At 45.9% G+C, this 16260-nt stretch overlaps 1 protein-coding gene across 6 annotated transcripts in view; it reads right to left on the reverse strand.

Moving 5' to 3' along the window:
- Positions 1–16260, reverse strand: part of ARAP1 (ArfGAP with RhoGAP domain, ankyrin repeat and PH domain 1) — a 406767-nt gene that overhangs the window by 120839 nt on the left and 269668 nt on the right. For all 6 annotated transcript variants that reach the window (XM_082244568.1, XM_082244572.1, XM_082244571.1 and 3 more), the window contains exons 10-13: positions 9294–9400; positions 6609–6808; positions 6435–6520; positions 1009–1191 (exon numbers count right to left, since the gene is read on the reverse strand). In XM_082244568.1, the coding sequence (XP_082100694.1) occupies positions 1009–1191; positions 6435–6520; positions 6609–6808; positions 9294–9400 (576 nt within the window). The remainder of the gene's footprint in view (positions 1–1008; positions 1192–6434; positions 6521–6608; positions 6809–9293; positions 9401–16260) is intronic.

Genomic DNA, 16260 nt, shown 5'->3' on the forward strand with positions numbered 1-16260 from the left:
CCTGTCTGCGGCTGGAGTGATTGGAGGGGGTTCCGGGGGGGTTCGTCTGCCACTGGAGTTATTGGAGGGGGGTCTGGGTCTGCCACTGGAGTGATTGGAGGGGGGTCCGGGTCTGCCGTTGGAGTTATTAGAGGGGAGTCTGGGTCTGCTGCTGGAGTGATTGGGGGGGTCCGTCTGCCGCCTGCCTCCCCCCCCCCCCCTCCCGACTGGAAACAGCCACCACTGCCATAGACTTCCATTAGCCCAGGCATCTAGGGCCATTGTTTAACTGTATGGGGGCGTGGCTTGTGAAATTACCATAGAGACCTGTGTTCCTATATAGAAGGATCACAGGCGCTCTGTGATCATTCCAGGGAGAAGAACGGTCAGCTGTGTTTACAACATCCGACCGTCCTTCTCTCTCAGCGGGGAGTGATCGCGGGTGTCAGGCGGCAATCGGAGCCTCCTGCCCCATGTCTCCGCTGACAAGTGGAGGCGGGAACTTGCCCCCTAGCTGCAGGCGCGCGACCGTCATAAACCTACGTCGGTTCGCGCAGGAGGGCTGCCCTGCCACAGTATAACTACGGCGGGCGGTCCAGAAGTGGTTAATTGAACAAGTTGAAGTTAGAAGCGGATTGGTTACCATGCACCACTGCACCAGATTTTGCACTCTCCAGTTTTAGTAAATTAAGCCTATTGTGTTTTTGCTGCCAACTGACATTTTCTCCATGCACTTTATCCCCTGATGAAGCCACCTAGATGGCGAAACATGTTGGGAGCAACAATCACCCATAACAGAGAGCCTTTGGTTAACGAATCATAAATACATGGAGGGCTATCGGTCGTCAATGTAATTTCTTAATTAGTTACATAATCTCCACTGATGAGGCAAAGCCGGTCCTCCAAGATTTCCTGGAAGGCACCATGTGACTCACGCCTCGGCACAGGAAGGAATAAAGATTTTCCCAATCTACCAACAAATTTTCACCTCTGATTTTTGGGAGTTGGAATTGAAGGCCTTTTTCTTACCTTGTTGAGCTCCACCTGGTTCCCGAAGAGCTGGTGGTAGCGGCGGTACTTGCCCTCGCGGTACTTGGCTGTAATGAAGATCTTCCTCTCCTGCACCCCGCTCCAGGCGTTGATGGCTTCGCTCGGGGGGACGTTGGCTGCCCAAAACCTGTTACTGACTTCATTCCCGAGCTCCAGGAAGAGCTGGAAGGATTAGAAGAGACAAGAGAACCCGTGAAGGAGAAGACTAATCCCCGCAGGCAGCAGATGGAGGTGATAAATAGATAATTAGAGACAGTAACTCTTCCCAGACAATAACAGCCAACGTCCAATCATAAGAGGGCATCAGATGTTGGGTGCCCTGAGTAAAAATAATAGTGTGCCACTGAGTGGGGGACATTAGAGTGTAAGCTCCTCTGGTACAGAGACTGATGGGATTGGCTCAGTGATCTCTGTACAGCACTGCAGTATATGTCAGAGCTATATAAATGTATAATAATAATAGTGTGTGATTGTGGGGAAGGGGACATTAGAGTGTAAGCTCCTCTGGTACAGAGACTGATGTGACTGTGGGGGAGGGGACATTAGAGTGTAAGCTCTTCTGGTATAGAGACTGATGACTTGTAGTTATGTGTTTGGCTCTGTGCTACTATCTGGACACACGGACTGCTGGGACTTGTAGTTATGTGTTTGGCTGTGTGCTACTATCTGGACACAGGGACTGCTGGGACTTGTAGTTATGTAGTGGCTGTGTGCTACTATCTGGACACAGGGACTGCTGGGACTTGTAGTTATGTATTGGCTGTGTGTTACTATCTGGACACAGGGACTGCTGGGACTTGTAGTTATGTATTGGCTGTGTGCTACTACCTGAACACAGGGACTGCTGGGACTTGTAGTTATCTATTGGCTGTGTGCTACTACCTGGACACAGGGACTGCTGGGACTTGTAGTTATGTATTGGCTATGTGCTACTAGCTGGATACAGTGACTGCTGGGACTTGTGGTTATCTATTGGGTGTGTGCAACTATCTGGACACAGGGACTGCTGGGACTTGTAGTTATATATTGGCTATGTGCTACTATCTGGACACAGGGACTGCTGGGACTTGTAGTTATGTATTGGCTGTGGGCTGCTATCTGGACACAGGGACTGCTGGGACTTGTAGTAATGCATTGGCTGTGTGCTACTATCTGGACACAGGGACTGCTGGGACTTGTAGTTATGTATTGGCTGTGTGCTACTATCTGGACACAGGGACTGCTGGGACTTGTAGTTATGTATTGGCTGTGTGTTACTATCTGGAAATTGGGACTGCTGGGACTTGTAGTTATGTATTGGCTGTGTGCCACTATATGGACACAGGGACTGCTGGGACTTGTAGTAATGCATTGGCTGTGTGCTACTTATGGACACAGGGACTGCTGGGACTTGTAGTTATGTGTTTGGCTGTGTGCCACTATCTGGACACAGGGACTGCTGGGACTTGTAGTTATTTATTGGCTGTGTGCCACTATCTGGACACAGGGACTGCTGGGACTTGTAGTTATGTATTGGCTATGTGCTACTATCTGGACACAGGGACTGCTGGGACTTGTAGTTATGTGTTTGGCTGTGTGCTACTATCTGGACACAGGGACTGCTGGGACTTGTGGTGGCTGGCATCAGCCTAGGTGGCTTCCTATTTTGTGATGTTGGAATAGTGACACTCTTTGTTATATTTGTCCCCCTACCCTTGTATCCTCCTGTAACCCCCCAGAAGGTTTGTCACCCTGTAATTGCTGAGTGCAGTGCAGGCCGATGGGTCAGACACAGGGACAGACTGATCCAGCACAAACATCAGCTGACCAGAGGGATGGACCCCGGCCACAAAGAACATTCCAATGTATGGACGTGTTCATGGATCATTAACCCCCGCAGCTCCACTTCCCAGAATCCCTCATTATGTAACCATGGCAGGAAGCCAATCGCAAATAGATACAAGTGATGAAGATTGATACAACTGAAGACAGAGAGATACAATTCCTCTTCAGGGGATCTTCTATTAGTGATCTATTCAAGTATTCCTCATCTAATAAATAATGATATTTATGACTCTCTCCAGGACTACAGAATAAGTAGAACATGCACCAACATTGCATGATATCCTCAATAAAACTTCTGTATAATAATATCTTATACTTACAATGATAATCAGCAAGATAGCATATATCCCGCAATCCATCTGCCCTACCAGGGGCGTAACTACAGGGGTTGCAGGGGTTGCAATTGCAACCAGGCTCCATGCTGCAGGGGGGGGGGGGGGCTGGAGGTACATTCACAGAAAAAATGTGCTTCCTAATAGGATCAAGAGATTTGGGGAAGAGGTCCACACTTCAAAAGCGTCAAAAAAAGATGCCATACTCGAGGCATTGACTACAGGATGCTTAATGGGATCAACCACAAATAAAGATCAACAGGCTCTGAGGAAGGGATTCAGGCACTGAAACGTGTCGGTGCGACGTGATGTTGAGGCATTGACCACTAGTTACTTCTTTTCTAACACTAGATGTCCTCAGGCTAAATGACAATAGCATCGTTCAACACAGTTCATTGGACCCACCCCCAACTTTCCCTAAGCCAATGACCGGACATTGAAAGGAGAAGCAGCACAGCAAAGGGCTCGTCTCTTGGCCACTCTGCTCTCTCCACCTATCAGCACGCTACTTCTCAACTAATCTGCTCCTTGTGTTGCTTCTCCCTCTTTCAGTATGAGCTCTGCAACACAGAGACTGCAAGAGGCTGACACCAAATCAAATTCAGATACTTGCACTGCCTGTATTTAAAAATATATATTTAATGAAATATATATATATATATATATATATATATATATATATATATATAGATAGATATACAGTGCCTTGCGAAAGTATTCAGCCCCCTTGAACTTTGCGACCTTTTGCCACATTTCAGGCTTCAAACATAAAGATATAAAACTGTAATTTTTTGTGAAGAATCAACAACAAGTGGGACACAATCATGAAATTTATTGGATATTTCAAACTTTGCTAACAAATAAAAAACTGAAAAATTGGGCGTGCAAAATTATTCAGCCCCCCTTAAGTTAATACTTTGTAGCGCCACCTTTTGCTGTGATTACAGCTGTAAGTCGCTTGGGGTATGTCTCTATCAGTTTTGCACATCGAGAGACTGAAATTTTTGCCCATTCCTCCTTGCAAAACAGCTCGAGCTCAGTGAGGTTGGATGGAGAGCGTTTGTGAACAGCAGTTTTCAGTTCTTTCCACAGATTCTCGATTGGATTCAGGTCTGGACTTTGACTTGGCCATTCTAACACCTGGATATGTTTATTTGTGAACCATTCCATTGCAGATTTTGCTTTATGTTTTGGATCATTGTCTTGTTGGAAGACAAATCTCCATCCCAGTCTCAGGTCTTTTGCAGACTCCATCAGGTTTTCTTCCAGAATGGTCCTGTATTTGGCTCCATCCATCTTCCCATCAATTTTAACCATCTTCCCTGTCCCTGCTGAAGAAAAGCAGGCCCAAACCATGATGCTGCCACCACCATGTTTCACAGTGGGGATGGTGTGTTCAGGGTGATGAGCTGTGTTGCTTTTACGCCAAACATAACGTTTTGCATTGTTGCCAAAAAGTTTGATTTTGGTTTCATGTGACCAGAGCCCCTTCTTCCACATGTTTGGTGTCTCCCAGGTGGCTTGTGGCAAACTTTAAACGACACTTTTTATGGATATCTTTAAGAAATGGCTTTCTTCTTGCCACTCTTCCATAAAGGCCAGATTTGTGCAGTATACGACTGATTGTTGTCCTATGGACAGAGTCTCCCACCTCAGCTGTAGATCTCTGCAGTTCATCCAGAGTGATCATGGGCCTCTTGGCTGCATCTCTGATCAGTCTTCTCCTTGTATGAGCTGAAAGTTTAGAGGGACGGCCAGGTCTTCGTAGATTTGCAGTGGTCTGATACTCCTTCCATTTCAATATTATCGCTTGCACAGTGCTCCTTGGGATGTTTAAAGCTTGGGAAATCTTTTTGTATCCAAATCCAGCTTTAAACTTCTCCACAACAGTATCTCGGACCTGCCTGGTGTGTTCCTTGTTCTTCATGACGCTCTCTGCGCTTTAAACGGACCTCTGAGACTATCACAGTGCAGGTGCATTTATACAGAGACTTGATTACACACAGGTGGATTCTATTTATCATCATTAGTCACTTAGGTCAACATTGGATCATTCAGAGATCCTCACTGAACTTCTGGGGAGAGTTTGCTGCACTGAAAGTAAAGGGGCTGAATAATTTTGCACGCCCAATTTTTTCAGTTTTTTATTTGTTAACAAAGTTTGAAATATCCAATAAATTTCGTTCCACTTCATGATTGTGTCCCACTTGTTGTTGATTCTTCACAAAAAAATACAGTTTTATATCTTTATGTTTGAAGCCTGAAATGTGGCAAAAGGTTGCAAAGTTCAAGGGGGCCGAATACTTTCGGAAGGCACTATATATATATATATATATATAATATATATATATATATAATATATATATATATATATATTGTGAGGGATTAGCTCGGTAGCGGGTGTGGATGACCCCTTTGGGGGGGTTCGTTACACAAGGAAATAGCCGAGAAGTGGTTGAAAACAACAGTGTAAGGTTTTATTCTTGCAAGATCTCTTCACACAAGTGCAAGCTCCAAAAACAGCATAATTCTAAATAAAATAAATCCTTGCCACTGTGGGCGGCTACCTTCTCACATACAGGAACCTATCTACGGAGTCTGTCTCCAACCTACTGTTGGAGCAAACTTTGCTGATCCTACAGCAGACACTCAATAGTCCATTTATTTTCTTTCCACATAGAAATAGTTCAAGACCTCGCCTTGAGTAGTCTTCGGTCTTACTTAATTTCCCCTTCACACAGGAAATGTCCATTGGTTTCTTTTCACATAGAAACGATCCAAGACCTCACCTTAAGTAGTCTTCACACTTGTTACCCTCCTCAGCGCACATCGCTTCAGGAGGTCTTCCCCATGCTCACACAGCTTTCAGGGGGCACACATCTGACTGTCCTCCTCTCCCCATGCCCACACAGCGGCAGGAGGCAGCAATCCTTAGACTTCCTTTGGACAAATTATAGAGGCCTTCATTTCCTCATTCTGAACAGCTGAATGGTTTTCAACTTCCTGCTGGCTATCTCTGCAGCCAACACCCTATAGTAATTGGTGAACTTTCCAAACCAGGTGGAAATGTATCTCCTGTCTGTGACTACATCCACAGATTTACCTGACTTCCTGTCACAATATACTGTATATATATATATATATATATATATATATATTAGAGAGTTGCATTAATTGGTGTCCTTCATGTCTGCCTATCACGATGAAGGCACTATACATAGTAAGTCCATCCATACATGCCTGCCTTACCTGTATTAGTTCCTCTGTCCAGATCTTATTGTCCATCTTGAGGCTCCGGACCTTGCTGATGTTGGGCCCCAGGCTGCGGTGTTCCCCTGAGAAGAGAATAGGATATATAAGAAGGATGACCTCCACCAAGGCAGAGGAATATTGTATCAGAGCATTGGGGTGACCCCCCCTCACCTGCACACTTCTTGCAGATGACCACACAAAGGTTGATGGAGGCCCATTCGGGATTTTGGGCATCGCAGTCAGCGCAGCGTCTGTTGGCTTCCAGCGACCAGATCTTCTTGGCTACTTCAGGGTTGGACAGCGCACCGGCTACAGACTGCATCATGGCTTCCACCCAATCCCCTCGCTCCTGCTCATTGTCGGCGATGAAACTGGAGAAGAGGAGAGGAAGTTCAGGTTATGAGAATGCTTAACTCCCTCCTCCTGTCTGAGGGTGCAATGGTCAACTGTGACGAAGGGCAAACAAGGAAGTCAACAAACTCCTGAAGACTATCTGCAGGTCCAAAGTTCACCACGTGAGAAGTCTGTGACTGATTCATCTTCCCATAACACAAGATGTCACATGGTTCTCACTAGGGCTGCGCATCTTCACTAACCTCACGATTCAATTTGATTACGATTATTAAGGCAACGATTCGATACGATTTGATTCCGCGATGCATCACGATTACTGCCCACAATGTGCCCAATGCCCCTTTTAGGGAAGGGTCCCCATAGAATCTAAAAGGGGATCTATGGGGACCCTGCTCTAAAGAGGGGATCTATGGGGAGCCTGGGCCTGCCCTAAAGGGGATCCAGGGGGACTGAGCTCTAAAGGGGGATCTATGGGGACCCTGCTCTAAAGGGGGATCTATGGAATAGATCAACTTTAGTGCAGGGTCGCCATAGATCCCCCTTTAGAGCAGGCCAGCATCCCCAGAGATCCCCCTTTAGTAGAGCAGGTCCCCCCATAGATCCCCCTTTAGTAGAGCAGGTCCCCTCATAGATCCCCCTTTAGTAGAGCAGGTCCCCTCATAGATCCCCCTTTAGAGCAGGCCACATAGGGTCCTCCATATATTCCCTTTAGAGCAAACAAGGCACTAGGCAGGGTCCCCCACTTCTCCTTTAATAATCCATTCCAATTTTAAAGTCTGGAATCGCTGTTATAGGAGGACACTCACAATGCAGAATGAATGAAGAGTTGATTTACTCACGTGACGTCTCTTATGAGAAGCTGGAACCCGGGCGGGCTGGGGCATGCTGCGCACTGCTGAGACCGATCATGGCAGGCACGGGCATCAGGTTAGAAGAGTTACCTGATGCTAGTTGTAGTGCCGTAGGCCCTGGTAAGCAGCCTGCTATACTACAACTAGGGCCACTACAGAGCCCAGCATTCCTCCTTACCAGGGCCTGCTATACTACAACTAGGGGCACTACAGAGCCCAGCATTCCTCCTTACCAGGGCCTGTTATACTACAACTAGGGGCACTACAGAGCCCAGCATTCCTCCTTACCATGGCCTGCTATACTACAACTAGGGGCACTACAGAGCCCAGCATTCCTCCTTACCAGGGCCTGTTATACTACAACTAGGGGGACTACAGAGCCCAGCATTCCTCCTTACCAGGGCCTACTGGACTACAACTCGGGGGACTACAGAGCCCAGCATTAGCAGGCTCTGGTAAGGAGGAATGCTGGGCTCTGTAGTGCCCCTAGTTGTATTATAGCAGGCTCTGGTAAGGAGGAATGCTGGGCTCTGTAGTGCCCCTAGTTGTATTATAGCAGGCCCTGGTAAGGAGGAATGCTGGGCTCTGTAGTGCCCCTAGTTGTATTATAGAACTGCATCTCGCCCCATGCAAGTCTATACAAATGCACAAGCAGCTTAAAGCAGGTCAGAAGTAGGTCATCTGCAGGTCAGAAGTAGGTCAACTGCGGGACAGAAAGTCAACTGCAGGTCAGAAGTAGGTCAAATACGGGACAGAAAGTCAACTGCAGGTCAGAAGTAGGTCAAATACGGGACAGAAAGTCAACTGCAGGTCAGAAGTAGGTCAACTGTGGGACAAAGTCAACTGCAGGTCAGAAGTAGATCACCTGTGGGACAAAGTCAACTGCAGGACAGAAGTAGGTCAACTACGGAACAGAAAGTCAACTGCAGGTCAGAGGTAGGTCAACTGCGGGACAGAAAGTCAACTGCAGGACAGAAGTAGGTCAACTACGGAACAGAAAGTCAACTGCAGGTCAGAGGTAGGTCAACTGCGGGACAGAAAGTCAACTGCAGGTCAGAAGTAGGTCAACTGCGGGACAGAAAGTCAACTGCAGGGCAGAAGTAGGTCAACTGAGGGACAAAAAGTCAACTGCAGGTCAGAAGTAGGTCAACTACGGGACAGAAAGTCAACTGCAGGTCAGAAGTAGGTCAACTGCGGGACAGAAAGTCAACTGCAGGTCAGAAGTAGGTCAACTACGGGACAGAAAGTCAACTGCAGGTCAGAAATAGGTCAACTGAGGGACAGAAAGTCAACTGCAGGTCAGAAGTAGGATAACTGAAGGTCAGGAGATCAACTGCGGGCCAAGAAGTCAGCTGCGAGTCAGGAAGTCAACTGCAGTTCAGGAGATCAACTGCAGGTCAAGTGCACCTATCAATGAATTTGGAATGATCCCAGAAGTGTCTCAAGCAGATGTCAAAAACAAGGCCAAAGCCTACTAACATGTTGGATGCAGACATTAGAGGAAAGAAATTCTGCTGGGTTGGAATCTTTTTTTTTTCATAGCTTATTGTTCTCCAGAGTCATTGAGGGTCTCTACAAGAACTAATTTCCCTAAAGGGAAGCATATTCCCACCCAGGCAGAAACCCCCCACAGGCCCAGACCTCTTCTCACCTGAAGGTCTTGTACGGCGTGGTCAGGTCGAAGCTCTTCTTGTCCACTTCCTTCACATTGCCAACGTTCATGTCAATGGAAGTAATTCCGACCCCGGAGCAAAAATCCTGCAAGGACAAAAAGCCGCTGTCATCTTTTTTCAGGACATACAGTAAAGTTCTCCCTGCTGTGCGTCCTATAAGCGTTTTTATATGATATTGCAAAATGATGGCGGTGCCAACCCCATGCCCGGGGGGTGTTAAGGAGTGAGCTTGGCAGAGATGCTTGCACGAAGAGTGGGTGTGCCAAAGATTATGAGCAGCAAGTAGGTCAGAAAGCCTTTACCTGTGGCTGTATCTTCACCCTGCTGGTTAACCTGCACCCACCTTCCCGCAGAGATCTGCTTCAAGTGTATGTCAGGGCAACATAAAGCATAGGCAGTGCATCTCTACAACGCATGCACATTTCCCATGTTTTGTCTCATTAAATATACTGCAAGTACAGAAAAATACCTGTTTATCCGTCAGAATTCCAGAGAGCTCCTAACTTCCTGTTTGAGGTGACAACACAATATCTAGGCTGTACTGAATTGGCAAGCCCCACCTACTGGACTTGAGAACTCCACCCAAACTATGGTTCCTTTTTACGTGGGGGCTTCCCAACAGGGGGTACAGAGAGTACTGCTGTATCAGGCCAAGCCACATCGGGTCAGCAGGGGGCCCGGAAACCGGCAGGGGCTACATGTGGGTGGCCCCAGTGCCTGGAAGCGTACTTACTGTGCTGAGTACCTTCCTATTTACTGCAATTATAATTCTAGGAGCACCTCAGAGGGTTACTGGGAGTGCACTTCCTGTGCTGTGTACCGTCCTATCCACTGCAACCAGAATCCTGAGAGCACCACAGAGGGTTACTGGGAGTGCACTTCCTGTTCTGTGTACCTTCCTATCCACTGCAACCAGAATCCTGAGAGCACCTCAGAGGGTTACTGGGAGTGCACTTACTGTTCTGTGTACCATCCTATACACTGCAACCAGGATCCTGAGAGCACCTCAGAGGGTTACTGGGAGTGTGCTTCCTGCTCTGTGTACTTTCCTATCCACTGCAGCCAGAATTCTGAGAGCACCTCAGAGGGTTACTGGGAGTGTGCTTCCTGCGCTGTGTATCTTCCTATCCACTGCAACCAGAATCCTGAGAGCACCTCAGAGGGTTACTGGGAGTGTACTTCCTGTGCTGTGCACCTTCCTATCCACTGCAACCAGAATCCTGAGAGCACCTATGAGGGTTACTGGGAGTGAATTTCCTGTTCTGTGTACCGTCCTATCCACTGCAACCAGAATCCTGAGAAAATCTTTAATGGTTACTGGGTGTGTACTTATCCCTATATGTATCTCCTGTCACAGGCGTACAGGCATACTGTGCTGTATACCTTCCTATGCACTGCAACCAGAATCCTAAGAGCACCTCGCAGGGTTACTAGTAGTGTGCTTCCTGTGCTGTGCTCCTTTCTATGCACTGCAACCACAATCCTGAGAGCACCTCACAGGGTTACTGGGAGTGTGCTTCTCGTGTTGTGCTCCTTTCTATCCACTGAAACCAGTTTCCAGAGAGCACCTTACAGGGTTACTAGGAGTGTGCTTCCTGTGCTGTGTTCCATTCTGTGCACTGCAAACATAATCCTGAGAGCACCTTACAGGGTTAATGGGAGTGTTCTGACTGTGCTATGTACCTTCCTATGCACTACAACTAGAATCCTGAGAGCACCTTACAGGGTTACTAGTAGTGTGCTTCCTGTGCTGTGCACCTTCCTATCCACTGCAACCAGAATACTGAGAACAACTTACAAGGTTACTGGGAGTGCACTTCCTGTGCTTTGTTACCTTCCTATCCACTGCAACAAGAATCTTGAGAGCACCTTGCAGGGTTACTGGCAGTGCACTTCTTTTGCTAGGTATTCCTTCCTATCCACTGCAACCAGAATCCTGAGAACAACTTACAAGGTTACTAAGTGTACTTTCTGTGCTGTGTTCCTTCCTATCTACTGCAACCAAAACCCGGACAGCACCTCAAAGGTTACTGGGAGTGCACTTCCTTTGCTTTGTTATAGGGAGCTTTCTTTTGTGCTTTCTTCTTATCCACTTCTTATCCACTGCAACCAGAATCTTGAGAGCACCTCACAAGGTTACTGGGAGTGTACTTCCTGTGCTGTGTACTTTCCTATCCACTGCAACCAGAATCTTGAGAGCACCTCACAAGGTTACTGGGAGTGTACTTCCTGTGCTGTGTACTTTCCTATCCACTGCAACCAGAATCCTGAGAGCACCTCACAAGGTTACTGGTAGTGTGCTTCCTGTGCTGTGCACCTTCCTATGCACTGCAACGAGAATCTTGACCATGATGTTTAGATAGTAAACATCCTATCCACTGCAACCAGAATCCGAAAAGCACCTCACAGGGTTACTAGGAGTGCACTTCCTGTGCTGTGCACCTTTCTATGCACTGCAACCAGAATCCTGAGAGCACTGCACAGAGTTACTGGGAGTGTGCTTCCTGTGCTGTGCCCCTTCCTATCCACTGTAACCAGAATACTGAGAACAAAGAAAGTTACTAAGTGTACTTTCTGTGCTATGTACCTTCCCATCTACTGCAACCATATCCTGAGAGCACCTCGCAGAGTTACTGGGAGTGTTCTTCCTGTGCTGTGTACCTTCCTATGCACTACAACTAGAATCCTGAGAGCACCTTACAGGGTTACTGGGAGTGTGCTTCCTGTGCTGTGCAACTTCCCATCTACTGCAACCAGAATCCTGAGAGCACCTCGCAGAGTTACTGGGGGTGTTCTTCCTGTGCTGTGTACCTGGTGGAAGAAGGGCCAGTAAATATGTAATTTACTGATCCCTTCTTTTTTTGAATTGGACACAGTGAGCGATCGGTACAGACCACACTTACAATGGATATAAAAAAAATCTACACACCCCTGTTAAAAAATGTCCAGTTTCCGTGATGTAAAAACTTTCTATAGACTTTTTTTTCTGCACTTGGATCATACTGAGAAATTTTATTCGGTACTGCACTTTTATAGATTGTTTCTATTTAATATATTCATTACTTTGTTCTCTTAAATAGTAATCACATGGAATGATGGTACTTTAGCACCTACATTTTTAAATTTGTGATTTTTTTACATATATAAATTGTATTTATTCATTTGACAGGAAAAGCACGGAACATTAATTTTGTTTGGTTTTTGGTCAAAATGCACAGTATTATGGGAATGTGATGGGTGTCAGCAGCTACCATTAGAATAAGTATTATTTATTTGCTGACAAGGTTCATTTGTTGCAAAAAAAGATTCTGACCTTTTTCAAAGTAGCAATACTTCCTGTAATCTGTCAGCTGTTTGTTCAGCTTTTACGGGAAGTTTTATTAGTTTGATAAACAATGAAATGCAAACAATGCAAAGACGATTCAGCACTGCGTTAACGGACAATTGCGCGGTGGTGCAACGCTGTACCCATATAAAATTGATGGGTTTTTTTATACCCACAAATAGAGCTTTCTTTTGGTGGTATTTGATCACCTGTGTGATTTTTATCTTTTGCGCTATAAAAACAAAAAAAGAACGACAATTCGGAAAAAAAAAAAAACAACAATATTTTTCACTTTCTACATAACATTCCCACAAAAAAAAAAAAAAATTAAAAATCTTTTATTATTTTAGGCCAATTTCTTTTCTGCTACATATTTTCGGTAAAAAAAAAAAAATCACAATAAGCGTATTTTGATTGGTTTGCACAAAAGTTATCGCGTCTACTAACTACGGGAAAGATTTATGTCATTTTTATTGTTTTTTTTTTTTTTTACTAGTAATGGCGGCGATCTGCGTTTTTTAGCAGGACTGCAACATTGCGGCGGACAGATCGGACCCCTAACTGACATTTTTTACACTTTTGGGGGGGACCAGTGACATTACTACAGTAATCAGTGCTATAAATATGCACTGTCACTGTAATAATGACACTGGCAGGGAAGGGGTTAATACTGTGGGTGATCAAGGGGTTAAATGTGAGCCTAGGGGAGTGTTTTCTAACTGTATGGGGGTGGGCTTGTGAAATGATCATAGAGACCTGTGTTCCTATATAGAAGGATCACAGGCGCTCTGTAATCATTCCAGGGAGAAGAACGGTCAGCTGTGTTTACAACAACTGACCGTCCTCTCTCAGCGGGGAGCGATCGCGGGTGGCCGGCAGCAATTGGAACCGCCTGCCCCATGCATCGGAGTCCCCGCTGCTGAGTGGGGGCGGGAGCGCGCCGCTGGTGGCGCACGCTCACCCCCTAGCTGCAGGCGCACGACCGACGTAGCCCTACGTTGGTTCACGCAGGAGGGCCAGCCTGCCGCAGTATACATGCGGTGGGTGGTCCGGAAGCCGGTTAAAATTTTAAAAAAACATTTACGATTATTTTATTTGACAATTTTTTTAAATTATTTATTACAATGTTTAATTATTTTCTCTTTATTTTTTTTTACAATTTTCTATTTTTTTTTTACAGGACAGGGAAGCCTGCAGCGCTGCAGGGGAGGGGTGGGGGGGCACAGTGAAAGGGGGGCACACAAGGAGGGGGGAGGATCAGAAGCAGGCAGAACAGGGAGGGGGATCGGTTTCGGTAAAGCAAATACATGAACGATGCCCTGTGTCTGTGTTTGTGTCTCTAACCGCAGCTGACAGGAGGGGGAGAAACTGGCATTCAGCTGCTGCAGAGAGCCGCACAGGGCTTCCTTCTGTAATTGCCCCTCCACCCGGGAAATTTCATTTGGAAATGAAGGTCCCAGAGTCTGGAGGAGGAGTGGAGAGGCACAGAATCCAAGTTGTATGAGGTCCAGTGTGAAGTTTCCACAGTCAGTGATGATTTGGGGAGACATGTCTTCTGCTGGTGTTGGTCCACTGTGTTTTATCAAGTCCAAAGTCAGTGCAGTCCTCTACCAGGAAATTCTAGAGCACTTCATGCTTCCCTCTGCTGACCAGCTTTATGGAGATGCTGATTTCATTTTCCAGCAGGACTTGGCACCGCCCACACTGCCAAAACTACCAATACCTGGTCACATGATCATGGGATCACTGTGCTGGATTGGTCAGCAAACTCACCTGACCTAAACCCCATAGAGAATCTGTGGGGTATTGTCAGGAGGAAGATGAGAGACACCAGACCCAACCATGCAGACGAGCTGAAGGCCGCTATCAAAGCAACCTGGGCTTCCATAACACCTCAGCAGTGCCACAGGCTGATCACCTCCATGCCACGCCGCATTGATGCAGTAATTCATGCAAAAGGAGCCCCGGCCAAGTACTGAGTGCATCCTATACTGTACATGGACAGACTTTTCACTAAGACAACACTTCTGTATTAAAATCCTTTTTTTTTTTTTTAAAGGAAAATAAAAATTTTTATGTAATATTCTAATTTTTTGAGATACTGAATTTTGGGGTGTCACTCGCTGTAAGCCATAATCATCAAAATTAAAAGAAAGAAATGCTTGAAATCTATCACTCTGTTTCACTTTTTGAATTGAATTACTGAAATAAATTAACTTTTTGATGATATTCTAATTTTAGGAGATGCCCCCGTATATTTGTGTTTTTTTTTTTTTTGGGGGAGATTGATTGGAGTTTAAAAGTAGAGCGATTCCCAGGGGTTTTCAGAATATTGAGGTGCAAGATGGAGAGGATGTAGTGATAAATTCCTATCCATCAGTGTTGGACTCTTGAGCAAGCTCACTATATATGGCACACGGTTGGCCCCTTCTAAAGTATTGAGGGCCATAGGATTGTATGGACAGTATTTCGATCTTTTAGCAGGGGATAAATACCATCAAAACAGTACTTTGTATGAGTTTTCTAGCCACTTGCCGACCGCCGCACGACTATTTACTGCGGTAGTCAGCCCCGTACAGGCAAAGTGACGTAGTACTACGAGGCTCTAGGGGGCGAGCGCGCGCTGCCAGAGGCGCGCTTCCACCTCCGCTCATTCAGTGACATGTCCGCGCGAGTGACCGGCGGTTCCGATGTCCGCCGGTCACCCGCGATCTCCCGCTGGAGAGGGAGAAAAGCAGGCGGCTGATGTAAACAAAGCCGTCTGTCATTCTCCCTGGTGTAACTGCAGAGATCATACGATCCTGCTATGTAGGATGGTATGTCTCTGTGGTTACATCAAAGGCCACACCCCTCTACAGTTAGAAGCCCGCCCCTAGGGACACACTTAACCCCTTGATCTCTAGTAAAGTTAACCCCTTCCCTGCCGGTGTCATTTTTACAGTAACAGTGCATACGTAATAGCACTGATTACTGTAGTAATGTCACTGGTACCCCCAAAAGTGTCAAAAATGTCAGTCAAGGGTCCGATCTGTGCGCGGCAATGTCGCAGTCCCGCAAAAATAATCGCAGATCGCCACCATTACTCATTAAAAAAAAAACAATACAAATGACAAAAATCTTTCCCTTTGTTAGTAAACGCAATAACTTTTGCACAAACCAATCAAAATACGCTTATTGCGATTTTTTTTACCAAACATATGTAGCAGAAAACAAATTGGCTTAAAATGTTATAAAAAATTTAGATTTTTACATTTTTTTCTTTTGGGAATTGCATATAAAAAAATTTGAAAAATATTGTTATTTTTTCAAAATTGTCGCTCTTTTTTTGTTTATAGCGCAAAAAGTAAAAATCGCACAGGTGATCAAATACCACCAAAATAAAGCTCTGTTTGTGAGGAAAAAAGGACATAAATTTTGTTTAGGTAAAGCTTTGCACGACCGCGTGATTGTCCGTTAAAATCACGCAGTGCCGAATCGCAAAATAGGCCCTGGTCTTTGAGCAGCCAAATCCTCCGGGGCTTAAGTGGCTAGAGAGGTTATATAAATTGAGCCCTTCACAATGATGGACCAGGATTCTTCACTTTGTTTTTTCGGCAGGAAGATCCGACTTGCCTCTCCCA

The sequence above is a fragment of the Pelophylax lessonae genome (assembly GCF_965119305.1).
Source record: "Pelophylax lessonae genome assembly, chromosome: 2".
Classification (NCBI taxonomy): Eukaryota; Metazoa; Chordata; class Amphibia; order Anura; family Ranidae; genus Pelophylax; species Pelophylax lessonae.